General features: G+C 39.7%; 1 protein-coding gene across 1 annotated transcript in view; it reads right to left on the reverse strand.

Annotated features, from left to right (window-relative positions):
* The window catches only part of Cntnap2 (contactin associated protein 2), a 2,205,170-nt gene that overhangs the window by 985,428 nt on the left and 1,193,275 nt on the right, over nt 1-26,467 (reverse strand). Inside the window, 1 exon segment of the mRNA XM_055598313.1 lies at nt 21,890-22,061. Within this exon segment, the coding sequence (XP_055454288.1) occupies nt 21,890-22,061 (172 nt within the window).

The following is a 26,467-nucleotide window of genomic DNA, read 5'->3' on the forward strand; positions in this document are numbered from 1 at the left end:
GAAAAGGAAAGGAAAGGAAAGAGAAGAGGAAAAGAAGGAAAAGGAAAAGGAAAGGAAAGGAAAGAGAAGAGGAAAAGAAGGAAAAGGAAAGGAAAGCAAAGGAAAAGAAAGGAAAAAGAAAAAGGAAAGGAAAGGAAAGGAAAAAAAGGAAAGGAAAAGGAAGAGGAAAAGAAGGAAAAGGAAAAAGAAAAGGAAAGGAAAAGGAAGAGGAAAAGAAGGAAAAAGAAAAGAAAAGGAAAGCAAAGGAAAATAAAGGAAAAAGAAAAAGGAAAGGAAAAGGAAAAGGAAAGGAAAAGGAAGAGGAAAAGAAGGAAAAGGAAAAAGAAAAGAAAAAAGGAAAGGAAAAGGAAGAGGAAAAGAAAGAAAAAGAAAAGAAAAGGGAAGCAAAGGAAAATAAAGGAAAAAAAAGGAAAGGAAAAAGGAAAAGGAAAGGAAAAAAAGGAAAGGAAAAGGAAGAGGAAAAGAAGGAAAAGGAAAAAGAAAAGAAAAGGAAAGGAAAGGAAAAGGAAGAGGAAAAGAAGGAAAAGGAAAAAGGAAAGGAAAGGAAAAGGAAGAGGAAAAGAAGGAGAAGGAAAGGAAAGAAAAAGAAAGAGGAAGAGGAAAAGAAGGAAAAGGAAAGAAAAGGAAAAGAAAAGGAAAAGGAAAGGAAAGGAAAGGAAAGAAAAGGAAAAAGGAAACAAAAAGGAAAAGGAAAGGAAAGGAAAGGAAAAGGGAAAGGAAAGGAAAAAGGAAAGCCTATGCCAGGCTATCCCAAGGGATTTCAAATTTACCTACTTTGATTTATTTTTCCCAGTTATGGTAAAGACAATAGGCTTACTTATTTCAGAATTGTAACAAGTCAAAGCTCACCTCACTAACTTTTCTTATCATCTGATCATCTGAGCTGCAGTTTCTACACATGTGGCAGGAAAGATGCAGAGGTCAGAACTTTGGCATCTTCAAAATGTGGCCCATTGCCCAGCAGCCTCAGCACCATCCTGTATTTTTTCTAAAACAAACACGTCCAGTTCATATTTCCAACCCACTACACAGAGTCTGCCTTTTAATACCACATGGTGGTCATGACTAGAGAAATTGAGAAGTGCTGGCGTGAAACTTCTGACTCTCCTGAAAATCTGCTTAGTTTTTTTGATTTTGTTTTCTCCATTCCACAATCACATGCTTGCCATGAACTTGAGACTGGTATAACAAGCCTCTGTATGATAGCTTCTTCTACCATTAGACCTTTTCGTGGAAGGTCTTACAGGAGACCCTTCTACCATTTTCCTATTGTGAAAGGACTCTTGTTGGCTCAGGGACTCATGTGAAAAACTTTCAGACACTCAATTTTATCCCAGCATCTGTGACTTATGCTGTAGCCTTCTTGTTGATCCTCCGATGAGTCCCACACAATAAGCTATCATAGGACAACTGTGATATTACTGCAAGTTGTTTTCTACCTTGGACATTTTCCAACATTTCCAACAATTCTCATGACAATTGAAGTCTACTTCCTCCAAGGGGGGAAACAAACAAACAAACAAAAAACTCCAGTAACATTTACAGTATAAGCCATTGGCTTTTCTAGTATATTTAAGTCATTGGAAATAGAGACGAGCTGAGACCATTTCTTGGTTGAAAACAATTATTTTAAAAGAACTTCTCTTAAGACTTTCTGATGTTCTTTCTTTTAGGTGTCTCTGAACACTTGAAAAGGATGGGTGAGTAAGAACTGGCAGGAGAGCTTTGGGAGTGAAGGAGTTGAAGGTGGAGTTCCTTTCCCTGAGTAACTGCTGATGGCCATTTCTCCAGTGTGCAACCAGTTGAACTCATGCATAGCACAGAAGTGAGTGGCCTCTCTGAGATGTAAACACACACAGCTTAGATTTTTTAGGTATTCTGAGACTTTGGAGGAAGTCCCCCTGCCTAAGCCATACCTATGCCTTAATTTCTAATGTCCATTTCCCATGGCAGTTTTCTCTGTCTACTTCATGCCAGCTTTTCTGTGCTTGAAAGAGTGATCTTAATTTCTCCCATAAAATGCTGCCTCAGTTCCCTCACTAGGAATTATGCCTTTCCTCCTTTATAAGTTCACAGTCCTTTCTTAGGCTACTATTTCATTCATTCAGTTCTTCCAACCTACACAGTCGATGATTATCTAATCTCTGTGGGGAACCATCTCAGGTGTGTTCTCATTCTTACAGACTTCAAAGACTTGGAGAAGCCTTGAATATGCCATTGTGAACATGCTAAAAAGGACAAAGCAAATTATTAAATTTCGGATTTGTCTAAGGACTTCTAATTCAGCCTTTGCTTAAAATAGCTGAAAACAATGTCTTACAGAGACAAAAACTTTAAGTGCAGGAATGTTGACTGATATATTCAAAATTGTATAACTGACAGATATTAGTGAAGAAATTAATCTCTGAACCACCAAGTTTTAACTTGGACTCAACTAATATATCATCTACTTAATTTAGTCTTTTTTTTTTCTCTCCATTGAATTCTTACTTTATTTTTAATGAATGGGGAATTAGTATTCTAAGAGAAAAATGAACACACCTGGCTTCCAAGGCAGTAAAGATATTCTCTGGAGACACCATTGGCTTAAGGAAACTTCTAACTAATTAAAAGGGGCTGAGAATTCTGGATTGAAGCCAGTTACACAGACCTCCTGGGAAGGCCCATTGTTCAGAAATAAAACAGGTAGAAAGATGATTTGCTGAACTCTATTGGAAGCTTAGAAGTTTTAACTCACCAGTGGACAAGACCAACATAGAAGCTGCAGTCACCATGAGACACATTCTGTCCAACTGCAACCGTATAGATAGAAGATTCGAGGCTGGAATTGCCTATTACGCTGTACCACAGGCCATATGGAATTTTAAACATTTTGTTTTTCATTTTATTTGTATAAATGTTTTGTTTGCATGAATGCATGTGCCTGGTACCCTCAGACACCAGAAGTAGGTATGACAATCTCCTTGAACTGGAGTGAAGGGCAGTTTTGAGCTTCTAGATAGATATAAGGAATTGAGCTAATATTTTCTGAATGAGTAGTAAGTTTTCTAAACCACTGAGACTTCTCTCTTGCCTCCATATGTAACTTCAATACTATACCTTATTTAACATAAAATGGAATCAATATAAAGTGACTAATGAGATGGTCTGATTTCTGCTGAATGTTCAGGATTGGTTATAGATTTTGAAACTTTAGTGAATCTCAGTTAGAAGTTTATTTTTAAATGTAGGTACTGTCTACCATACTGAACACAGTACCTCCTAGAGCTAGCCCCTATGTCCTTTCCTTTAGTTTCTCATTATCTGCACTTCCCATCCCCCACGAACTCTACCACGTCTCGTCAGTCTTTTTATTTTTCTCCTACTCCTTCCTCTCTTGCTCAGTTGTTTCAATTTCAGATTTCAGAAGAATCTTACTCTAACTGACATGTTAGAATCACTATAGGAATATGTAGTTAAGATACTGTTCACAGACTAGGCAAGATGACACTTGAGTCTTTCACAAAAACCATTTCTAAAATGGAAACCAGTTTTTCTGTCCTACTGCCATTCTTCCTCCATCTACATCTGTAAGTGCTCTTCACTCCAGCTTCAAGATGCTTTGGGTTTACCCTCTTCATTTGTCTACTTGTTTTTATGTTTGCTACACGGTCAGTTTCTACCACCTCTACCAATCTCACTGGAGAAAATACTAATAATGCAAAACATCGCTTCCCTGAAAATCCTTCCATGACTTGCCATACATGGTTTTGAGGATAAAGCATGATCCTTTTCATATATAAAACCACTCAGGGCCTTTTCCCCTTGGCTCTCCTTAAGTTTCTAGCAATATATCGATCTTCCCTTCTCACTAGCTGTCAATCTATAGAAGGACTCAAGATAATGAAGGGATTTTTCTGCTTCAAAGCAAAGTCCCTTACTCTCATGTCTCTCTTCTAGGTTGCCTGGAATGTCTATCTTCTGTGCTGGTGATTTGCTCCTTTGCGAACATATGCAAAATTCCCAGACAAATGTAAGTTATAGATTTTGTTCTTCATAGTTTTGTCTCTCTCTCTGTCTCTGTCTCTCTGTCTCTCTTTCTCTTGTTCTTCCTCCCTCTTTCCCTCAATTTCTTCTGGAAATATTTTTCTCTATTATACTTACTAAGGAAGTAGAGTTCAAAGGTTATATCTTCTGTGCCAGGAAGATGTTATTGTGAAACATTATTCCTGGGAAGATGTGAACATATACTCATCCCAGATAGGAAAGTGACAACAGACAAAATTATGGACACAACCTATGTTCAACTTCGTGAACCAATGAGTTCTACTGGGCTTCCTTACAGATAGAAGGCAACAAGTTACTTACAGGAGAGGAAATTACTCAGAGTACTGTATCACCAATGCTCACAAAAGATGGAAACTTGGAGGACACAGCTCAGCCTGGAGGAACGCAAAAGAAGGGAGAGTTTCCTTTCCAGGTGGCTCAGTTGGTCTGAGCCCTGTCCATGGGACACCACAGAACTTGCTTCTTTCAGGCAGCTTAGGCTGGTCTGGTCTCTGAGGCTATTTGGACACTTCTTGCATGTAATTTGGCTTGTCTGAAAGTGACTCAGCACTCTTCACTGTTTCCATACTTTCGGAGACCCTTTCAGAGAGGGTCTAGTGAATCTGTTCAGTTTCTGAAGACTGACTGAACTTGAGTTATTTACCTTCTTGCTTACAGATCTTGCCTGCAGGATAGAATGTTTGAGTCTGGAGAAAGCTGTTACATAAAAACAGATGACTCAGAACATAAAGGTACTGGCCTCCAAGACTGATCACCGGAGTTCAATCCCTACGAACCCTGTAGTGGTAAGAAAGAAGGAATACCTACAAAATGTTCTCTGACATCCACACAAGCATATCATTTATACAGCATACATGTATGTGCAGGTGAGCACACACACACACACACACACACACACACACACACACACACACACACTAAACAAATGTAATAAAAGAAAAAAAATTTAAATGCTATGTCCTCTTCATCAAGACAGACACTGCAGGTAACAGTGAAATGGTTGTGGAAAGACTGGATAATCAAATGAATGAAAACCCTGTGTTTCAGTTTTGCCATACTTCCTGTATGCATGCTCCTACTGTCATTGAAATGATCTCTGGGTAGTCAGTCACTGAAGCTTTAAACTCCTGTACTTGATTCCCTAGCCTTCTGATCTGGGGCTCAAGGTTCTCCAGAATTCAAAGGGCCCCTTTTTTGAAGCCCTATGTGAGCCTCAGTGATTCTCTCTTCAATTCCCTATCTAAAGCATCTTCTGCAATGAGTTTTTACATTTCAACACTTCTTATGAATGGCTTTTGTATTTCTCTCTGCACTCAGGTTTCCTCGGGGGCGGGGGAGGGAAGAGAGGCTACTCTAATATTAGGTTTGTTTCTTTTTTATTCATGTGTAGACCTTCTGGCCAATTGACCTCCATAGGAAATTAACAACTTCCCTTGGGTTAATAAAATATGTCTGTATATGATGCTTCTATTTAATTTCAGAAATTCAGTTCTCTTTAATTTTCAAATGCCTGACGTTTCAGTTAAAAAATAAAAAAGAACGAATGAAAGATAAAGAAACAAATTTACTTAATATTAGGTTTTTCTATTCCCTCCTTCCCTCCTCCTCCATGGTAATAATTTTCATGTTGATGAAAGCTTCCCTGAACTAAGCTAAGACAGCAAAGGGAGATCATTAAAATTCCTGAATAAATGTGAAACAGGTGCTACTTGTGGAAGGAAAACAAAGTTAATCCAGTAAACAAATGCTGCATGGTACTTGGAGGACTCACCCTGATCACAAGTGTAGATAATGGTCAATTTAGACCAGTCTGGTTTTTGATTAACAAAGCTCGGTCAGATGCTGCAATTTATGTGTTGTGCAGACCCATTTTCTACAGTATTAAACACACACAGACACACACACACACACACACACACACACACACACACGTGCACACAGACACACAGACCCACACTCTCCACTCCTCTTTCTACATTCCTCTCTGGCTCATGCAACATTCTTTTTGAGATAGACAAATTTGACAAAGAAAATGTGTTCCCAACTCTAGTTAAGTCCTGCAATAAATTCAGAGGCACAAACTAGCATCCTCCTTCCTATTAGGCCTACAGGTGTTTTCAGAATTTTAAACAATGATACTAAAGAAAATAAAATAATAATAATTAATACAATTATATATATATATATATATATATATATATATATATATCAAGCTTATTGTCTCTTTAATACTGTTTCTAGGCAGCATAGAAAACACCACACATCAAGAAAAATACATGTGTTCAACTAATGAATAAAATAAAAATGATGGCAAATCCCAAGTCTCTGTAAAAACTGATGGATTTTCTTGTTTGTATGTTATCTTAGAAATATTTGTGATTCTTTGTTCATTTTTCTCATGGTATACATCATTTACATATATATAGCAACAACAACAAAAATACTCAAAGAACATGTTCTTTCTAAACTACTGAGATAGACACCATTCCTTAATCACCATCCCAAGTTTTGTTTTAATAAAAGTAAAAAAAAAAAAAAAAAAAAAAAAAAAAAAAAAAAAAAAAAAAAAAAACCTCTCCTTCGCTCCTGTTATGTGCCATCTCCTCTCTTTCTGAATTCTCTTCTTCCTCTCTCTTTCACTATAAAAATTTCTTCCTATAGGCTACATCTGAGCAGGGGTTCTAAGTCCTCTCCATTCATGGTCCTTGGAATATCAGTCTCTTCAGGGACCCCTAGGACCAGATTTTTTGGCTCTGTTGGTCTCTTTGTAGAACTCCTGTCCTCTCCAGGTCTTTCTAATTCCCTTCTTTCATAAGATTCTCTGTACTCTGCCCAAAGTTTGGCTAGGAGTCTTAGCATCCAGTTCAATACCCTGATCAGTAGAGTCTTTCAGAGGCCCTCTGTGGTAGGTTCCTGCCCTGTCTTCTGCTTCTGGTGTCTAACCCATTTGCCCTTCTGAATGAGCACTGAGCATCTTCCTAGGGTCTTCCTTCTTGTTTAGCTTCTATAGCAGCTCAGTCTACAAGCTGGTTTCCTAGTAAGGGGAGCAGGGGCTGTTTCCCTCTTCTTGAGGGGAGTGGTGTGCAGCCTTGTCAGACCACAGAGGAAGACAGTGCAACCAATTTGGATAGGCTAGGATAGGATCAGGTAGAAGAGAAGGAGGAACTTTTGTATCTGTGGACTAGGGGAGGTGCCTAGGGGGAGAAGATGGAGGGAGGGTGGGACCAGGAGGAGATGAGGGAGGGGGCTACAACTGGGATACAAAGTGAATCAAATGTAATAAATAATAAATAAAATTTTAAAAACTTCTCCCATAGAGAAAGCATCAGGAAAAAAAACTGGATTTTTTTTTTTTTGAGCAGGTAGGAGAACTGTCTTTCTTTGTACATATTCAAAATGTTGAGTTAAACAGGCTCCAGTAAATAAAGTTATTACTAAGAAAAAGATTTATATTCTAGTTAGTATAATTTAGAAAAAAAAGAAGATGAAAGAAAAGAGAGAAAAAAAACCCTATGCAAATATTCAGGGACTGGAGAGAGTGGCTGTGGAGTCTTGGGTAAGTGCCATTGGTTGGGAACCTCCAGTTCCAATCTGCCATCCTCTGTGAAGAGCTATTTTCAGGAAGCACCACCCTAATGTTCAGTTTTGGCTGCACAGTGTCTAGTTAAAACTGAAGCCACTAATGACTTGGCAAGAATAAGTTCTTAGTTTTACAAATCTCTGCAGGTTTTAATAGTTGCCTTTTCCACCCTTAAGCCTGTGGATTTGCATCTATTTCTAGGCACTTAACTTGGCAAATTCTTTTCATTTTGTTTTATGGGAAACTCTTTTTCTGTCCCTAGTAATTTAAAATATAATTAGTATTTAATTTTCCTATGTAATTACATTAGGTAAGCCTTGCATAAACATATTTTAGGATGGATTGCAGCCTTCACATGACAGGGTGGAAACATGCAGCATCTACAGCAACGGTTCTCCACCTTGCTGATGTTGAGAGCCTTCACTGCAGGTCTTCGTGCTGTGGTGGTACACTCAACCATAAAAATATTCTTGTTGCTATGTCATAACTGTAATTTTGCTGCTGTTATGAATCTTAAGGTAAATATCTGTGTTTTCTAACGGTCTTAGTTGACCCCTGTGAAGGGGTCAGTCAACCACAAATGGGATCACAACTCACAGTTGAGAAACACTGATCTAAAGGAAGATGGTCTATGGCTACCATTCTTTGTCCGTCAATCCCATATTTCTCAGCAAGAATGTATTAGAAGAGGGTGCTCTCAGAGTTCTTAGTGTTGATTCAAATGTCTACAATGTCTCTATTGTGTTGGCAAATATCTTAAGAAAATGTTCAGAAAAATACTTTTAATATTTTTATTTGCTATCATTTTTACATTTCAGAGTATAATATCAAAAGCAAGAAATATCAGTATGGGGTTTATTTAAATTTTTTTATGGTTGATCTGGCTACATGTTAAAATTATTTCTCTTTTACTCTTTTCCTTATCTTCGAAGACATAACTATTTTTCTGACATTACTTGCATGCACCAAGCCCTCCTTGGGATTTAAATGTCAAAGCACAGCTATATGGCACACCAAAAGCAAACACTTTTTTTTTCCATCCTAACACATGCAATGCATCAAAGGAGACTAAGTCTGTGGTTCAGTGCTAAAATGGTTAACTCAGCTTCTCTCAACCCTCTTGAGAGATTGTTTACTATGACACTTCTTCTTTCTAAAGGATAAAAATAAAATAACCCCTCTGTCAGTCATTTTCATACTTAAAAACGAAATCACTTTAGAGTCATATCAGTGTTGCAACTTGCTTGAACAACGGGTTTTCTAGACTATGGCTCTAAAACAAATGGGTTGTGACCCCTTTAAGGGTTAAACAGACCCTCTCACAGGGGTTACCTAAGACCATTGGAAAACACACATGTACATTATGATTCAGAACAGTAGCAACATTACAGTTATGAAATAGCAACAAAAATAATTTTATAGTTACGGGTCACCAAAATCTGAAGAGCTGTATTAAAGGGTCTCAGCATTAGGAAAGTTGAGAACCACTGGCCTGGACATCTGGAACAGATCAGACAATCAGGTGTGAACAGGAATGCCCTACCCCAGCCCCAAATCCTTTCTTAATGCATAAACTCAGCCATCACCTCAAAGGAGAAAAAGAGTTTATTTTGGATCCAAACATGCATGACCAGACCGAGGAACATTTGAGATTGGTTACCTCAAATTTTAGGTTTTAACAGGGTACTTTGAAGATTTTATAGTGACATAATGAGAAAGTCATTAGTCAAGCCACTTTCCAAATACATTAGTGGAAATATCAATAGGCAGCTCATAGCAAAGCAGAAAACACTGTTCTAGGCTTTACGGCAGCTTTGATAGCTCTTTGAAAGTTTGGAAACTAAGAAGTTGTTCAAACAATCCAAAGGATGTTTCTAATAGTCACATACAGAGAATGGAAATAAATGGTATAGATAGAGTTTTCTTCAATTATTTAAAACTCTTCTCTGTTAGATAATTTTTGATCAAATGAGTGGGATTTGAATTGTATCTCTGGCCCTCCATGTAGACATGATTTCATAAATTGCCAAGAAGGATCTAAGTTTGCTATCCGGCAGAGGGCTTTGTGGCAAGGAACAAAGATATGATTGTCCCCTCCCTTGAGGATCAGTCTAAGTCTACCTGTCCACTACCTACACAAGAAAACATCTCCAGGAATCTATCTGTTGCAGGGATCTTAGAAATATTATCTGATCTACCTAAACATGTTGGGCTGCCCTGGAAGAAAAATAAAATATATGAGCTGAGGGAAATAAAGAATAAAAACTCAGTTTTACCCTGACCAAAGAGCAGGTTTTCCTTGATCAGAGAGAAGGGGCACACCATGATCATTGGAGAGGGTACAGGAAAGAGAGACTATTGTTTATTTTCCTTTTTATTTATTTATTACAATTTATTCACTTTGTATTGCAGCTGTAGCCCCCTTCCTCATCCCCTCCCAATCTCACACCACACTCTCTCTCTCTTCTCTTCCCATGCCCCTCTCCAAGTCCACTGATAGGGGAGGTCCTCCTCCCCTTTCATCTGACCCTAGCCTATCAGGTCTCATCAGAACTGGCTGCATTGTCTTCCTCTGTGGCCTGGTAAGGCTGCCCCCACCTCAGGGGGAGATGATCAAAGAGCCAGCCACTGAGTTCATGTCAGAGACAGCCTTTGCTCCCCTTACTAGGGAACCCACATGGAGACTGAATTGCCATGGGCTACATTTGTGCAGGGTTTCTAAAGCCTATTTTTATATTTGAGATTGAGGAACATAATGGAGCATGGCATTACCACACCCAGAAACCTTTTCTGGATAAACTACTTTTTGAAACTACTGGGTATAAAATAAATCACATTGTCTGATTTTGTAAGTACTGGATTCCTGTGCATGTGGTGGTCATTAGCTGCTTTCTTGGACTTTCATATACAGCAGGTTTCCTGCAATGCTGGGCTTGCTTTAGGGCTCTGGCTTTTGGGGTCATTTTCTTTATTTGCTGAAATCCTTCTGGCCACTTGCCACACTTATCTCATGAGTGTAATACTCTGCAACAAACCTTATGTATCAAGTTTACTACTTTTTTGTTAGTTTTCTCTTAGTTCGTTCAGTAGATGGAGGATACCAAGAGGCCAGAGCAAGATCCAAGTAAAAGTGGACATTAAAGACTCTGTGAATGAGAAAAATCAAAGCTGGGTGGTGTCCAGAATCTCTCTGTTTTTTGTTTGAAGCTGGTGCTCAGGTCTTAGGACTCTGTGTAACTCGTCTTTGGGTATTTCTGAAGGCTGTCTCCTAAATGAAATAGAGTTTCAACCCCGGAAAATTACTAGTTGGCTCAAATTCAGCCATAATTCAATCCAGTCAACCTACTTTGATAGCTTTGTATTTAGATGAGGTCAAAGTTATCTTATCCTCGGGATTAAAGGGAGTACAAATTTTCAGACATCAAAAAACTTATCAGACACAGTATCTGTCTCCCTGGGCCCTCTTCTATGACTATCCTAAGTTAAAGGTAAGAGATTCCCAAGGGTACACTAGTTGAGTGATGTAAAACTTTGGGAGGATGAAATGTTTCCTGTTATAAAAGAAGTGCTTACACAGTTGGACACTGAGATAACTGAGAATATTGCTTAGAAAGAAGGGTGTAGCTCAGCCTATGGATTTGTGGCATTAGGCTAGCCTGAGGCAGCTGCTGTTGAGGAGAGAGATGATTGCTGAGGCAAGGGAGAAGCTTGAAACAGCTGTGGTCATCTTCTCATCCTTTCCACATAATCCTGCATAGTTGAGCTCAGATTGAATGTGGTCCCCAAAAGATAAAGAAGTTACCACATATACTTATGGAAGCTACAAAAGATGACCAGTCGGACTCATAATGGACTTGGAATAGAGCAAGCATATAACTTGTATCTTTAGTATCACTAACCACTCTGGATTATCCAGAACTAGTGCTTTCTCCACATGTGGCACTCTCAGTGCTAAAACCAAGACTGTCATGAGCAAAAATAGGTCGAAAAGCGATCCTGGAACCTAAAAAGAGAACTATCAGGTCACAATCCGAAAGCTAGAAGAGGCAGTTGACACAGCCATGGACATCAGGAACAGAATAGATGAGGTAGGTTACAGAGCTCTGGGGGCTTCTGGAAAGGATGGTGGCTTAGAATTCTCCAAGATTCTGTTGAGTCTGGGAAGAAAGCTAGGGAAATGCAGGTACTAAGGGGGGGAGGAATGTCTATTACTGGAAGCTGGTTGAAGCTTCTTGTGTACAGAAAAGCAGCAATCAATGCATGTACAACTAATGACTTCTCAGTACTTTTTCCATTTCCACCCGTTTTCTTAGGGACCTCGCCAGAAACCTCATTTATAGGGAAAAGACATGTTCTAAACCTCTGTGAAAATAGGAGCCAACTTTTTCATATTATACTGCCAGCCAAGATATCTCCAGAGCCAGCTCACCTATCTCACTTATCAAAAGCGAAAAAAAGGACAAGTTTCTTAGCAATCCTTCAAAATGTACTTTGACAGAAATTAAAGCAGTAGAGGCAGCCAATGCTAAGACAAGTGTTAGTCTCCCCCGAGGAATCAGTACCCACACTGGGGTGTCTTGATCTTTTATGAGCACCTCTTTGTGTATCAACCCTTGTGCATAGATCTATATTAAAATATGTTTATTAAATCCAACTGTGCTTCACCAAAATTGACTAGTCCTGAGGTCGTTTTTCATCAAAGCCACAAATTTTAGTTTCATTAAGTTTCTAAATGTCCAAGGAAAGGTCTGTAGGTTACTGAGCGTGGTACTGTAGAGGTGATGTCCCTGTCCCTCTCTAATGACATTATTATTGTTAGGATGAAACTCTCACTGAACTGGCCTTGACCCAAGAGTCAAACTGGGAAACACAGGAGGATTACAGTGGGGCAGCAGCCTAAAAAGAGAATTTAATTCAACCTAGCTTGAATTCCACATTGATTGGACATATAGTTGACAAGGAAAGTGATTATGGAACCAGAATGTATCTGTTCAAGGGCCTATATGCTGGAAATTAGGTTAATTCTGATAGACAATGCTATGTGCTTTCTTGTCATCAAGATGGAGAATTAAAAATTTGCTTTTTTGCTGTGTGAGGAATCAGAGCCAAGGCCTCAGAGAAGCACTCTCCCACTGAGCCGCACCAGTAGCCAGGGCCACAGACGATCCTCACGCTTTTGAGGAGGTGCACCATTTCCTTCTAGACTGAGTTCATTAACTTTTCAGGGAGCCAACTGACTTCTATGATTTCTCAAATGTATGTATCCAACCCTCATATAAATTATCATGTAGAATTTCATATATTGGGCTGGAGAGATGGCTTAGCTCTTAACGGCTACTGCTGTACAATCATGAGGATCAGAGTTTAGATCCTGGTACCCATATAACTAAGCACTTCACCCTCTGCACATTTTGAGTGGGGCAAAAACAGGAGGGTTGCTGAGGCTTGCTGGCTTCCAGCCTAGCCGAGAAGATTCAGGCCCCAGATTTAGAAGGAGATTCTGCTCCAAAGGAATAGATGGAGATGCAGGAGGATGCCTGAGATCTTCTTATGGATTTTTCATGTGTATTTTGGCTCACCCATTTGCATATGATTACACAGACATAAATAAATTTTAATCTCATATATTTATATCTGTCTTTCAAGAAAAAAAATCAAATTGGGTAGATGTTCTTGAAGAGAAGTCACTGAACCAAAAAAAAGAAAATAGATGTTGGGTGTATGATGATATACTTCTATTAAAAAAAAATAAAATGAAGATGTAATTGCTGATCAGAAATAGGATCTGGTCTAGTTTGCAGTTTCTCGGGTTGGTAATTTTGCAGACTTTGTTTAAGTTGGGGCATTCATTTCTCTCTTTCTACTCTCTGTTCTATCCAAAACATTTGGTGGCTTTGTTTTCTTATTTATGTGAGTAGGCTGAAAAGAACAAACAGCATTCTACTGTTGAATTACTTTTAGTATACAGTCCTGTTAAAAGACAGCCATTGGTTGTAAAAAAAAAAAAAAAAAAAAAAAAAAAAGTTTGGTTTGGCCTCTAAATGGCTTTTTCGTCCCCAATTTCCAGCCTCTGGGAGACATCAATGGGAAGCCACTTAACAGAACCTCAAATGAATGCATCCTGTCTACTTTTGCAATTTCCACACTTGGGAGTTTGTTCCTCCATACTGTGGGAAAAGGACAATACAGGGTTGATTTTATAAGCATAGAATAAAGAAAAAGAGAGATGCTATTGATAAGAAATGTCTCCTATAGAGGCTCGTGTTTTTTATTTGGTCCCCAGCTATCACTCTGTTTGCTAAGATTATAGAAGCAGGAAAGTTATGGGGCCTTGTTGAAGGAAGCTTGTCACTGGGTTGGCATTTGAGCTTCTCTACAGAGGTCCCAGTGTCCGTTCTTCCTCTCCGCTTTCTGTGTGCATAGGAAATGCAATCACCTGGTCCTCAGGCTCTTGTTGCCATGTCTGACCTTGTTATGACAGAGTGGCTTCCCTCTGGAAGTGTCAGCCAGGGCAACCTTTTCTCTTCAAAGTTGTTTTGCATCAGGGCACTCAGTCATAGCAACAGAAAGACAAACAACACACATGTTTTGAGTGCCAAGGAAGTTAAAGCTTTATCATATTGCTGTAAATAAGTATGGACTGAGGTGTTCTTTGTTGTTGTTTTTAGCATAGAAACAGGAAGAAGGTACCCTGACCTGAGGCTTTTTGCCATTCAGTCTGAAACATCATGGGAGGTTTGAAATGAATGGCAAAGGGGAGGAGAGCACCTCTGCATTAGGAAAAGAAGATACCACTTCTAACCTAAGCAGTAACTGCACATGGATGCTTATGTCCTGGTAGCCAGAGTGGGTCATTTCCCTGCTCCCACTCAGGATAACGTGGAGCACCTCCCTCCAGCCTCAGGAGAGAAACCACAGCCTGCAAACTGGGCTTCACTATTACTCACGAACCAGATTCATTTTGCCAAAGCGTAGCGTGCTGATTGGCTATTTAAGATGAACTATTGAACACCAGCTTCTTCCTACCAGTGTGTAAGTAGAAAACAGTAACTGCACATGGATACACAGCTCTGAAGAGAATGGCAACTTTGCTAGTTTCTGGTGCTGGCCAGCGTCACCTGGACATTTTAGAGCTTCTTCTAGTTCCTAATCACACTTGACAGCTCTCTGATTCTTACAGCTCTGTTTTCCCTGTTTGAAGTGCTCTGTGGGCCATTAGAGATTCTCCAGGACAGAAAGAATGAGTGAACTGATTTTGGGGATAGGGTATTTCTGGATGGGCTTGCTCGTAGGCTTTGTAATGGGTTTGGAAAGAAAATGGTTGAGCATTAGAAGTAGTCAGGCAGCTAAAGGTGTTTACTCTCAGGAGCCAGCAACACAAGGGCACTAGGGTGGGTAAAAGGTGATACAAAAAAGAACAAATACTATCTGTTGTGCATTTTACCTTGTCAGAGATTATTTTAGCAACCAAAGGTGAGAGCAAAGTCTTGCTCCTTAAAATCAGAAAATCACAGAGTCAAATGGCAGAGGTTAACACTGTCCAAAGAGAAGTCCTGTCTACTCCCCACTTACCCCATTTTTTTTTTCTATGCTGATTGCCAATAATGTCACCAAAAGTTTTAATGACAGAGACTGGGACAAGGTAGGTCCCATGAGCCAAGCATCAGCCTTAAACAAACTAATTAAAGGAACAAAGTAAATGAAAAGCAGGGGGTGAGGGGGTGAGGGGGTGAGGGGGTGAGGGGGTGAGGGGGTGAGGGGGTGAGGGGGTGAGGGGGAGAGATTCGTTCAGTATTGACATATAGTAACACATAGTAAAGAGGAGAAAGTCCAGTGGTTGCCTCTCTCCATCTCTCCAGGGCTATCTTTGGGGCCCTGCCATGGGATTTGGGTTTCAAGAGAGGACAAAAGGTATTTATAAGTAAGCAGTCTTAATCAAGGAGTAGTCCTGCACATCATTGACCCATTACTGCCCGTGCCACTGTCTGTCAAAGAACTCTGACAACTGCAGAGTCAGAAATGCACAAAAAAGGGAAGCGCACTGGTGTCTTTTGAGAATGTCTCCCCTCATGCAAAGATGGTTACAGTGAGATGCAGTGAAATCAGAGACATGCTGTAGTTAATGTGATACAGTGACCAAGCCTTGCTGTGTAATATGAAGATACGTGTATGTTACATACATATGCACAACTGTACTTTTTACATTACTGCTTAGACATCTCAGAGATGTATTCTCTGCCAGCCACCACTAGATTTATGAGATTAATGACTTTTCATGTCCCCTGATGAACCTTTTCCACTGGTGAAAATGGGAATGCTTTTCCTTCCAGTTATGCTTACAGAAGACTTGTACACGATTTTCTCTCATATCCGACCTATACCCCATCACAAAATCTCCTGACTCTACCTGCTAAATATATTCAGAAATAAGAACACCTTCTTTTCTCTTGCACCAGGTATCCCTCACTATATTATGAAAATGGTCTTCCAGTCAGGCCCCTACAACCTGTATTTTCTCCTTCCACCGCCAAATTCATCATTTTATAGTACAGATTAGTAAGTGTCACATTGATCTATTCAGGACTCTGCAATGGCCCCTTAACTACCTTGGAATAGAAAATAAATCTTTACAATAATCATTAGCCTCCAGGTACTGGTTTTTAATTATTTATTTGCTTAAACTGGCTCTTGCTCCATAGCCAAATCTAGCCTGGAATCCAGGCTTCCCTCCCTTATTTCCTGAGCTCTGGGCTTATAGTCAGGCAGTACCACCCTAGAAAGGGGGTGCTTTCTGGAAGTGCTCTAGTCTCCTTTCTTTCTGGCTTTCTCCACTTTTCACCTTGGCTTACTAAAGATCCATTATCATGACAGGCGTCCTCTTTGACCTAGTTCTCATTTATGCGTGGAATGTTCTTTCCTCAAATCAGTAAAATATTACATTTTTCTTATGTCTTGAAGTAATTGCTTCATTTTAAAAAAAAATCTTACTTTTTGAAATCATAAAATTATTACATCATTTTTCCCTTCCCTTTCCTCATTCCAAACCTTCCCGTGTACTGCTCTGCTTGGTCTCTTTACCCTTCATGGACATTTTTCTATTCTCTCTCTTTCTCTTTCTCTCTCTTTCTGCTCTCTCTCTGTGTGTGCATTCCTCTGTATGATATTGTGTGTGTGTGTGTATGTTTTCAGGGATGGTCCTATATTATTGGATAAGCAATTGATGTACTCTCAGTGCTTTCCTTTCAGTGAAGTTCACTCTGAGCAGCCTGTTTTAACTGCACCCAAACACCTGGATCTAACAAGCCTGCCCTCCTTCCTTTCTGTTCTTCTTTTTCTTTCTTAACAGAGAATCTAAAGAAACTGTATTATTTACTTGTAACTTACACGTGTAGCTTACAGTCTTTCCTCATTCCCTAGAATGTGAGTTTCAAATATGTATGGACTTTCATTTTGTTCATTGATTTATTTTAGTGCCAAGAATAGGACTAGACATTTCACATGGTCAGAAAGTATTTTCTAAATGTATGGGTCTACAGTCTGGCCAACTTGATCTTTCCTTGATTCAGCGCTCTGTTCAGAAAACACAGATCAAGTCATACACAAATGTACGCACAAAGGAAGAAAATTCAGTAGAAATTTATGGAACACTCAATCATCCTCTCCATCCACTTCCCTGACTTCTCATCACATCATTGCAGCAGCTGCTAACATGCTCAGAGTTTATAAACTCAGCAAGACGATGGCAGCTCTTCTATTTTCTTACTCTGTGTTCTCATTTTTAACTTCCCCCTTTAAAAAAAACCCTAGTAAGGAAGTACATTCCAACTCATGCTTCTTCTTAGGGAGAATTTGGAGGAATGGAAGATAAATTGGTGCATACTGGGAAGCTGCAGAACTTCCGTTTGCAAGCAGAGGTAACAGAGATGCATTTTCATATTGCAGCTGTGGGAGTAGATGCTAAGACTCTTCATACTCTTATCTGGAAAGGCCCAGGTTCAGGGTCACTTTGTCCACATCTCTTCAATGCATCTGAATAAAATAACATGGACTATATAATACATAAAATATATATAGGACACTAGAGCTTAGGATTTTAAACTAGGAACATTTTAAGGCAATAAAGGAGTTGATCTCATCAATTGCCACTGTGCAGACATTTTGGCCCCTAAAAATAATGCTAGGGAACAGAAAGTGGTTTTTATGATGTGAAGAGGATTAGGTTAACTGATGTGGAAGACCCACTCTACATGTGGGCAGTGGCATTCCGTGGCCTTGCTCTAAGACTGAATACAGCAGAGGAAGGAGGATGGGTACCAACATTCTCCTTTGTGTCTCCAGATTGCAGATGTAACATGACCGGTACCTCCTGCTGCTAGACCTCACCTTCACAACGAACTGTACTCCCTGAAATGTGAGTTGAAACAAATGCTTGCTTTCTTATATGATTTCAACAGGTATTTTATTATAGCACCAAGCCAAGTAACTAATACAGGTGTTACGCCAAATGATAAATTTTGACTGCTGAAGAGAACATGCAGCATCTACAGAGAGACTGGCTCAATCCATCACAAAGATACCAAATATAGGACTGTATCTTTTCTGCTCAGAATCTTCCCCCCTCAACATGATCATGGGTTCTCTTCATGAACTCAAATCTCATTCACTCTTTGTGGGACAACAACGTCCTTCCATCTCATTAGAAAAAAATGCATAAAAAGTTCAACATCACCTGCCCTTCCTCTGGAAGAAACACTTTATAAATAGGACGGCTTGGGATGTGAGTTTTAAGTGAAAGATCAATACTGCTCATGCACAAAGCTGAGTGAGGTCAGTGGACAGTTCAACAGAAGTTACTGTCTCCTTAACACCACTGACAGGAAATCTGCAGGTAAATGATGGGAGCTGGAAAAGATCATCCTGAGTGAAGTATTCCAGAAGCAGAAAGACACACAGGGTATATACTCACTCATTAGTGGTTATTAGACATATAATATAGTATGAACATACCAAAATCTGTACACCTAAGGAAGGAAGACTCTTGCTAAGATGCTGAATCCCCATTCAGAAAGGCAAAGAAGATGGACATCGGAGGAGGGAGAAAACAGGGAACAGGCCAGGACCTACCACAGAGGGCCTCTGAAAGGTCCTACCCTGCAGGGTATCAAAGCAGATGCTGAGACTCATAGCCAAACTTTGGGCAGAGTGCACAGGGAATCTTATGAAAGAAGTGGGAGAGAGTAAGACCTGGAGAGGACTGGAGTTCCACAAGAACAACAACAGATCCAAAAAGTCTGGGCACAGGGGTGTTTTCTGAGACTGATACTCCAGCCAAGGACCACTCATGAAGATAACCTGAAACCCCTGCACGGAGGTAGCCTATGGCAGTTCAGTGTCCAAGTGGCCTCCATAGTAATGGGGAAAGGGACTGTCTCTAACATGAACTGATTGGCCTGCTCTTTGATCACTTCCCCCTGTGGGGGGCAGGGAGCAGCCTTACCAGGCTACAGAAGAAGGAGCCACTCCTGATGAGACCTGATAGACTAGAATCAGAGGGAAGGGGAGGAGGACCTCCATTTTCAGTGGACTGGGAGAGGGACACAGGAGGGGAAGAGGGAAGGTGGGATTGGGAGGGGAGGAGGGAGGGAAATACAGGGGGGATACAAAGTGAATAAACTGTAATTAATAAAAATAAAAAGAATTATTAAAAAAAAACAAAGAAAGAACATGAGGTATTAGTGCTTTCAATATTCATGTAAGGAGAAGAAATGAAATGTGACCTTGCAGAAAACCTGTAAATACCATCTAATGTCAGAGCAAAAGGGTATCTGAATTATTCATCATTTAGCTTCTCTTGCTCTCACTACCATGTGCTTCAAACAGAAATACTGACTAATATGTTCCGACTGTCTCCCCAAATTAGGGAGTATGTTCTGCCAAAATTGTTTGTTGGTCTGTTTATACATGAGCTGTGTATGCTGTGGTAGCCACATTCTCACAGATGTAATATAAATGAACAGGGTGCTCCTCTTTTTTCTGTTGCAAACATATTCAGACTTTGAAAAGTTCTGTTCTGTAGCTATCATAAACAGTAGTTACCATGAAGTATAAGGTGCCATTTTCACTGCTTCCAACTTAAGTTGATAGAAAAATAAACTTGCTGCATAATCCAACATTTTCAGTGTTTATAGGATACATTTGCTCTCTTGAGGATCTCTGTTAAACAGCTTAGAGACTTTGCATTCTGCAGGAACAGAGGTCAAACTGAGGCACAAGCACCATCCTTTGCTTGCTTTTTGGACATGTTTGTGGCTGTAAACAAATGCATGTGTGTCAGATGGGACCTCAGACTCCCTGAAGCTGGAGTTACAGGGACTGTGATTTACCTGATGTGTGTACTGGGAGCTGAACTTAGGTCCTCTGCTGCAGCCGCAACAGCTCCTGGCTGCTGGGCCATTTCTCCCAGCTTGTCTTATTTCAACAGTTAAAAGTAATTTTCATACATTTTCATCTTATAAAATAAGAAATTAATGGAATTAGCATTCAGATCATGATAGCCCATTCTCAAAAGGTCTGAAACTGCCTGACAAAGCTGTTAGTTTAGCATCAACTTGTAGTTACAAGTCATTTCCAAAGACAAAATATCTCAACATGAACTATCTTAAGCTCTAAAGAAAAGCAAACCTTAGAATTAGAGTGTTGAGTGTTTAGAAGATTATATGTGATGCCATCATAATTTATAGAAGCATTTTGACTTCCTCATCTGTGTGCATTCACATACAAAAATGAATGGGAATCGGAGGGACTTGCAGGGAAGAAGAATCTTAGTGAAACAGGAAATGGGAAGAGAGAGGGAGTGGGAGAGAAAACAACTAAAATTTGCATAAATGTTTGAAACTGCAAAACATGAAAATAGTTTCTCCCTATATTTGAAAAAAAAAACACAATAAACATCATTTTTAATATTTCTATATATGTATTTTGCAAGCAGAATGATTCCAAATAGCCTGTGCCAGTCAACCCTCATTCACCACTAATCTATTGTGATTCCATCCGGCACAGAGTGATCTTTAGAAGGCATCCCATACTGAGGCTGAGAAGATATAGAGATCGTCTGTGTGGGAGCAAGGAAGCAAAGGTAGCATTGACAGCCGAAGCTTCTGACGATTGTCCAGCTGCTGCTCACAGTGCTACCTGCATAACACCCACACCCCGAACAAATCCGGTGAACAAATGTGCTGCTGCAGATTGCTTCATCTCTCTCTCTCTCTCTCTCTCTCTCTCTCTCTCTCTTTCTCACATCATATGTATATGCATAGGCATATACGTGCCCATGTTTGCAGGCATAAACTCTATATACATACTGTATATACACATATACTCCAGACATACACACGTGTGTACAGATATATACATACACATGCACATACACACATACATGTGCCTAGAACAATATATATACACATACATGTATATACACACAAATATACTCCAGACATATAAGCATATACATATATATGTATACATATGTAAACATTGTCATTGCTGATAGCACAACTAAAATAGATAATAGTAGGAATCCCCTGAGACTTATAACCAAACTTTAGGCAGAGTGCAGGGAATCTTATGAAAGAAGGAGGAGATAGCATGACCTGGAGCTCCACAAGGAAAGCAACAGAACCAAAAGCTCTGGGCCCAGGGGCCTTTTATGAGACTGATACTCCAACAAACGACAATTCATGGAAATAACCTAGAACCTCTACACAGATGTAGCCCATAGCAACTCAGTGTTCTAGTAAGGAAAACAGGGGTTGTTTCTGACATGAACTCAGTGGCTGGCTCTTTGATCACCCCCCCCCCCCCGAGGAAGGTGCAACCTTACCAGACCACAGAGGAAGAAAATGCAGCCAGTTCTGATGAGACCTGATAGACTAGGGTCAGATGGAAGGGGAGGAGGACCTCCTCTAACATTGGTTTGGGGAGGGGCATGGGAGGAGAAGAGGTAGCAAGGACAGGATTGGGAGGGAATGAGGGAGGTGGTACAGCTAGGACACAAAGTGAATAAATTGTAATTTAAAAAACTGAAAAAAAGTAGGCATTCCACACAGCAATCAATCATAAGCCCAGATTTTTTTGCTTTTGTTTGTTTTTGCATTTGTGTTTAGTTGTGTGTGTGTGTGTGTGTGTGTGTGTTTCCTTGTCAAACAGCAGAAGCATGAATCTGTGAGTCTGGCACACTGAAGGTAGGATGAACAGAGTACTTACCTGTCTATGATAGCGCACATGTCAATTGTGACATTCGCAAAGCTTCCTGGCTTCCTCTGTGCCACTTCATATAAATTTACAAGCTGGTCATCTACCTGAATGAGCTGCATGCATCCTTGGAATGATGGCTGGAGGGCAGAGTGACTGGCATTGCTCATGTGGTTGAGAAATCCTGCAAGACAGAAGGAACAGGGAGGTCATACAGGGCATCAACATGCTTTATTGACGGCCTCCAGGGCATTTGACCACATATGGGCCTCTGACTAATAATGGTGTTTCTTTGATTCTTGATGATGAAGTAAAGGGTTGCTTCGGAATGTGAGATTACTTTAGGCAAGAGTCAGGTTTGGGGGAGTGAGTTAAATGAGAATGGCCACCATAGGCTCTCTGTATTTCAAAGATTATTTTTGTACTTGGTGGAACTACTTGGGAAGATTTAGGAAGTGTGTTCTTATTGGAGCAGGTTTGGCCCTGAATGTTTCCCCAATCCAAATTTGCCTTCTAGGCAAATTTAAACTATATTCGTTAGTCTTAAATTATTTATAAACTTTTTTTCCAATACTATGTGGTTGTCAAAAGACAACCAACACATAAGAAAGAGTTGGAACCAACATATGCTATTTAAAGGAACAGAAGTGAATATTAAAAAAAAGTCATTAAGCAATTCTTTATACTGTACTATTTTGGTTGATTATAGTAATGATTCACTACAATAAAAACTCCTCTTAATTCTTTAGCAGCTATCAATATGTAAATTCTAAGAAATCGTTTTAATTTCTTTTAAACTCTGAGATGTACTTTATAGTCTATCAATACAGCACTAAAAAAAAGTATTATACTTAGTTCTTGATTTAAAAAATGGCATGCTCTGTTTCATTACTGTTACATGGTGTGTGTGTGTGTGTGTGTGTGTGTGTGTGTGTGTGTGTGTGTGTTCATTTGAGTGTGGGTGCTTGTATATGCCTGTGCATACATGTGTGTGTGTATTATTAAGTTATGTATTTTCATTGACATTGACTTAGTCCCTTTACAAGAAGGCTGATTTTTGGATAAGTTGTCTACTTAGAATAGTTGTATACATACAATGTGATTTCCACTTGTCTAATCATGATAAAATTGAGTGGATGTTTAATGGCTAAACTTAGCAGACAGGAAACATGCAGCTGTAACTTGTATGGCTGCTCTTAGCAAGGCTATCTTGGGTTCAGCTTTTGTGAATACTTTGGAGTCTAAACATCCACATTAACTTGGAAAGATTTTGAAATGAGTAGCTGTCTTTATGAGAGTGAGAACTCTTGTGAAGCAGAACAGCTGCATAAATGCTCATCACTTCCAACTGGGTGTGATTAAATTCTCCAAATAAGGCTTCAGCATCCACTCACAACAGTGTTCTGTTTGGTCTTGATACTTTTGGAGTCTGAAATTTTCAAGTCTTTTCATACTCCTACATGAGATGTATTCTAGGGGAAAATAATTACAGGAATACTCACTACACAGCCATTGAAACATAGTCCTTTCTTTGTAGTATCCTAAGGCTTTTAAGAAGGATCCCATTGGCCTCTGTGTACTGGTATTCACAGGCTTCTATACCATCTTTGGACCCCGAGATTGGATTATTTCTATAGACAACAGAAAACTGTACAAGTGTTGTGAGATTGTGACTTTCAAGGTCCATTTCTCACATGGTATGTGAAATTGGCCACCAGGCAATGTTGTTGGGGAGGCCTGTGAGAGAGAGTAAAAGTTTTCCATTTTGGCAATGTGTTGTATGGATGGCATGGATGGCAGTGGGGTGAAGACTGAGCTATTGGTACCCAACAGTAGGAACAAATAAATAATAGCTTGCTGGAAACAAATTACAGTAAAACTCCCAAAGGAAAGTGCAAGTTAGCTAAATGACCCTTCTTGGTCAGAAGCCTAATGTTTCTTAGAGAGGCAGTCTACATAAGAAAAGGAATGGAATTCTCTGTTTAGCTCTGTACCTCATTTTAAAATTAGATTACTTGATTTGTTGCTTTTTAACTTCTTGAGTTCTTTATATATTCTGGATATTAGCCCTCTGTCAGATATAAGGTTGGTGAATGTAGGATAAACATACTAAAATCTGTACATCTAAAGAAGATAAGCAAGCAGGATGAACCTGGGTAAGATAATCAATCCTTACTCAGAAATGCAAATGGGACATCAGAAGAGGGAGAAAATGGGGACAGGAGCCTACCACAAAGTACCCTTGAAGGATTCTATCCAGCAGGGTATCAAAACATATGCGGAGGTCCATAGCCAAACTTTGGGCAGAGTGTAGGGAATCTTATGAAAAAAGGGGAAGATAAAAAGACCTGAAGTGGACAGAAGCTCCACAAGAAGAACAATAGAACCAAAACTTTTGGGCCCAAGAGACTGTTCTGAGACTGATACTCCAATCAAAGACCATGAATGGATATAACCTAGAACCCTGCACAGATATAGTCCATGGCAGCTTAGTCCCAAGTGGGTTCCCTAGTAATGGGAAGAAGGACTGTGTTTGACATGAACTCAGTGACTGGCTCTTTGATCACCTACCCCTGAGGAGAAAAGGAGCCTTACCAGACCACAGAGGAAGACAATGCAGCTAGTCCTGATGAGACCTGATAGGCTAGGGTCAGATGGAAGGGGAGGAGGACCTCCCTTAGCAGTGGACTTGGGAAGGGGCATGGAAAGATAAGAGGAAGGAAGGGCAGGATTGGGAGGGGATGAAGGAGGGGGCTAGAGCTGGGATACAAGGTGAATAAACTGTAATTAATCAAAAATAATAAATAAATAAATAAAAAGAAAAGGAATAGATATGGCCCTGGAAACAAAAATACATGGGATCGTTACTATTCTGTAGGGCAAAGTTTTTCAATGCTGCTGTCTGTCCTAGTTTGAGCTACCATTGCTGTGATGAAGCATCCTGACCAAAGTGACTTGAAGAGGAAAATACTTATTTCTCTTACGCTTCCAAATTATTGGTCTTACTGAAGGAAGTCAAGAGAGGAACATGGAGGCAGGAGCTGATGCAAAGGCCATGGAGGACTGTTGCTTACTAGCTTAGTCGACATGGGTTGCCCAGACTGTGTTTTCACAGAACCCAGAACCAGCTCAGAGATGGGACCACCTACAATCCCCCGTGAATCACCAATTAAGAAAATGTTCTACAGGCTTGCCTACAACCCCATGTAATGGAAGAATTTTCTTAATTGAAGTTCCCTTTGTTCATATGACTAGCTTGTATCAAGTTGACATATGACACAACACAGTGTCTGTGATAACACAAAAATGAACAGATATCCTTAGTAGGCTAATCAAAATTATTTCCAGCATAGTACTGAAAGTGTTATCTGCTGATTCAATTCAATTTGCCTGTCAAGTTGATTGGCTTGGGAAGCACAGTGCTGTGTCAGGGAGAATTTTTCCAAAGAAAGGAACCCCCACTCTGAGTGTGGACAGCACTCTCTCACAGACTAGGGAGGAGATCAGATAGAAGGGGAAGGCAAGCTGGTTTTAGCAGGATTCTAAGTGAGCTGCTAGGCTACCAGGGGCTGTGAAGCCATGAAAAAAACTTTCTTCAAGTTGTTCAACTGAGGTATTTCATGCAAATGATGAAAAACTAGCAAAAGCTAGAACAAATTTTTAATTGTAAAGAAGCCGGTACTTGATGGATCTCAAAGCAAAATTTGTCCACTTTACTCAGTCCTTGAACAATGTACGAACAAAGAAATAACTTCTGTTCAATGGTCACATACCAGGAAATTTCATTTAGTGATGACAAGGAAATATGATGCAAATTCTTTACCAAGATCTCAGACAGATGTGAGGTAATGGGCTAGAAAAAAATGGTCCACGAGAGAAAAGGCCCACTCAGAAGCAACCACATGTATCTTCTGTTTCCAAACAAGAGCTTTTCTAATGATCTTAAGGGTATTTTGCTCAGTGGGTCAGGAACTCAGGGTGGTTGTCTCTATGGAACTATAGATGGGATTTCTATTAAATGACTGTTTTTAAGCATTTATTATTTATTTTATGTCTTTGCTTTAAAAAAATAAACTTTCAGTGTGTGTGTGTGTGTGTGTGTGTGTGTGTGTGTGTGTGTATGTGTATGTGTATGTTTGATAACTACACAATGTGGTGTCTACTGAGCCTGGTAAATATTTACAAAGTCAGTTCTACCATATGGGTCTTGGGAACGAATCTCAGATCATCAAGCTTAGCAGCAGGCTCATTTACCAAGTAAGGCATCTCGCTGGCACTGTTTGTTTTTTCGAAACATGGCCTTGAAGTTCTCATCTTTCTACTTCCACCTCCTTAATGAGGTGGCATAGGGTTCTACTTCAGTGGACAACATAAGTAACATTCTCGGGAATCCCACTGATTTTTTTTTTTTTTAAGGACATTGCCATTAGCAGTAATGTCATCAGCCTTGACCAGTGTGTTCTAAAATAAAGAATATAAATGTAAAATCTTTTAGATCTTACTCTATGGATAAAAAAAGGGGGGGAGAAAGAAAGAAAGAAAGAAAGAAAGAAAGAAAGAAAGAAAGAAAGAAAGAAAGAAAGAAAGAAA

The sequence above is a fragment of the Psammomys obesus genome, unplaced genomic scaffold (assembly GCF_907164565.1).
Source record: "Psammomys obesus unplaced genomic scaffold, mPsaObe1.curated_primary_1811, whole genome shotgun sequence".
Lineage (NCBI taxonomy): Eukaryota > Metazoa > Chordata > Mammalia > Rodentia > Muridae > Psammomys > Psammomys obesus.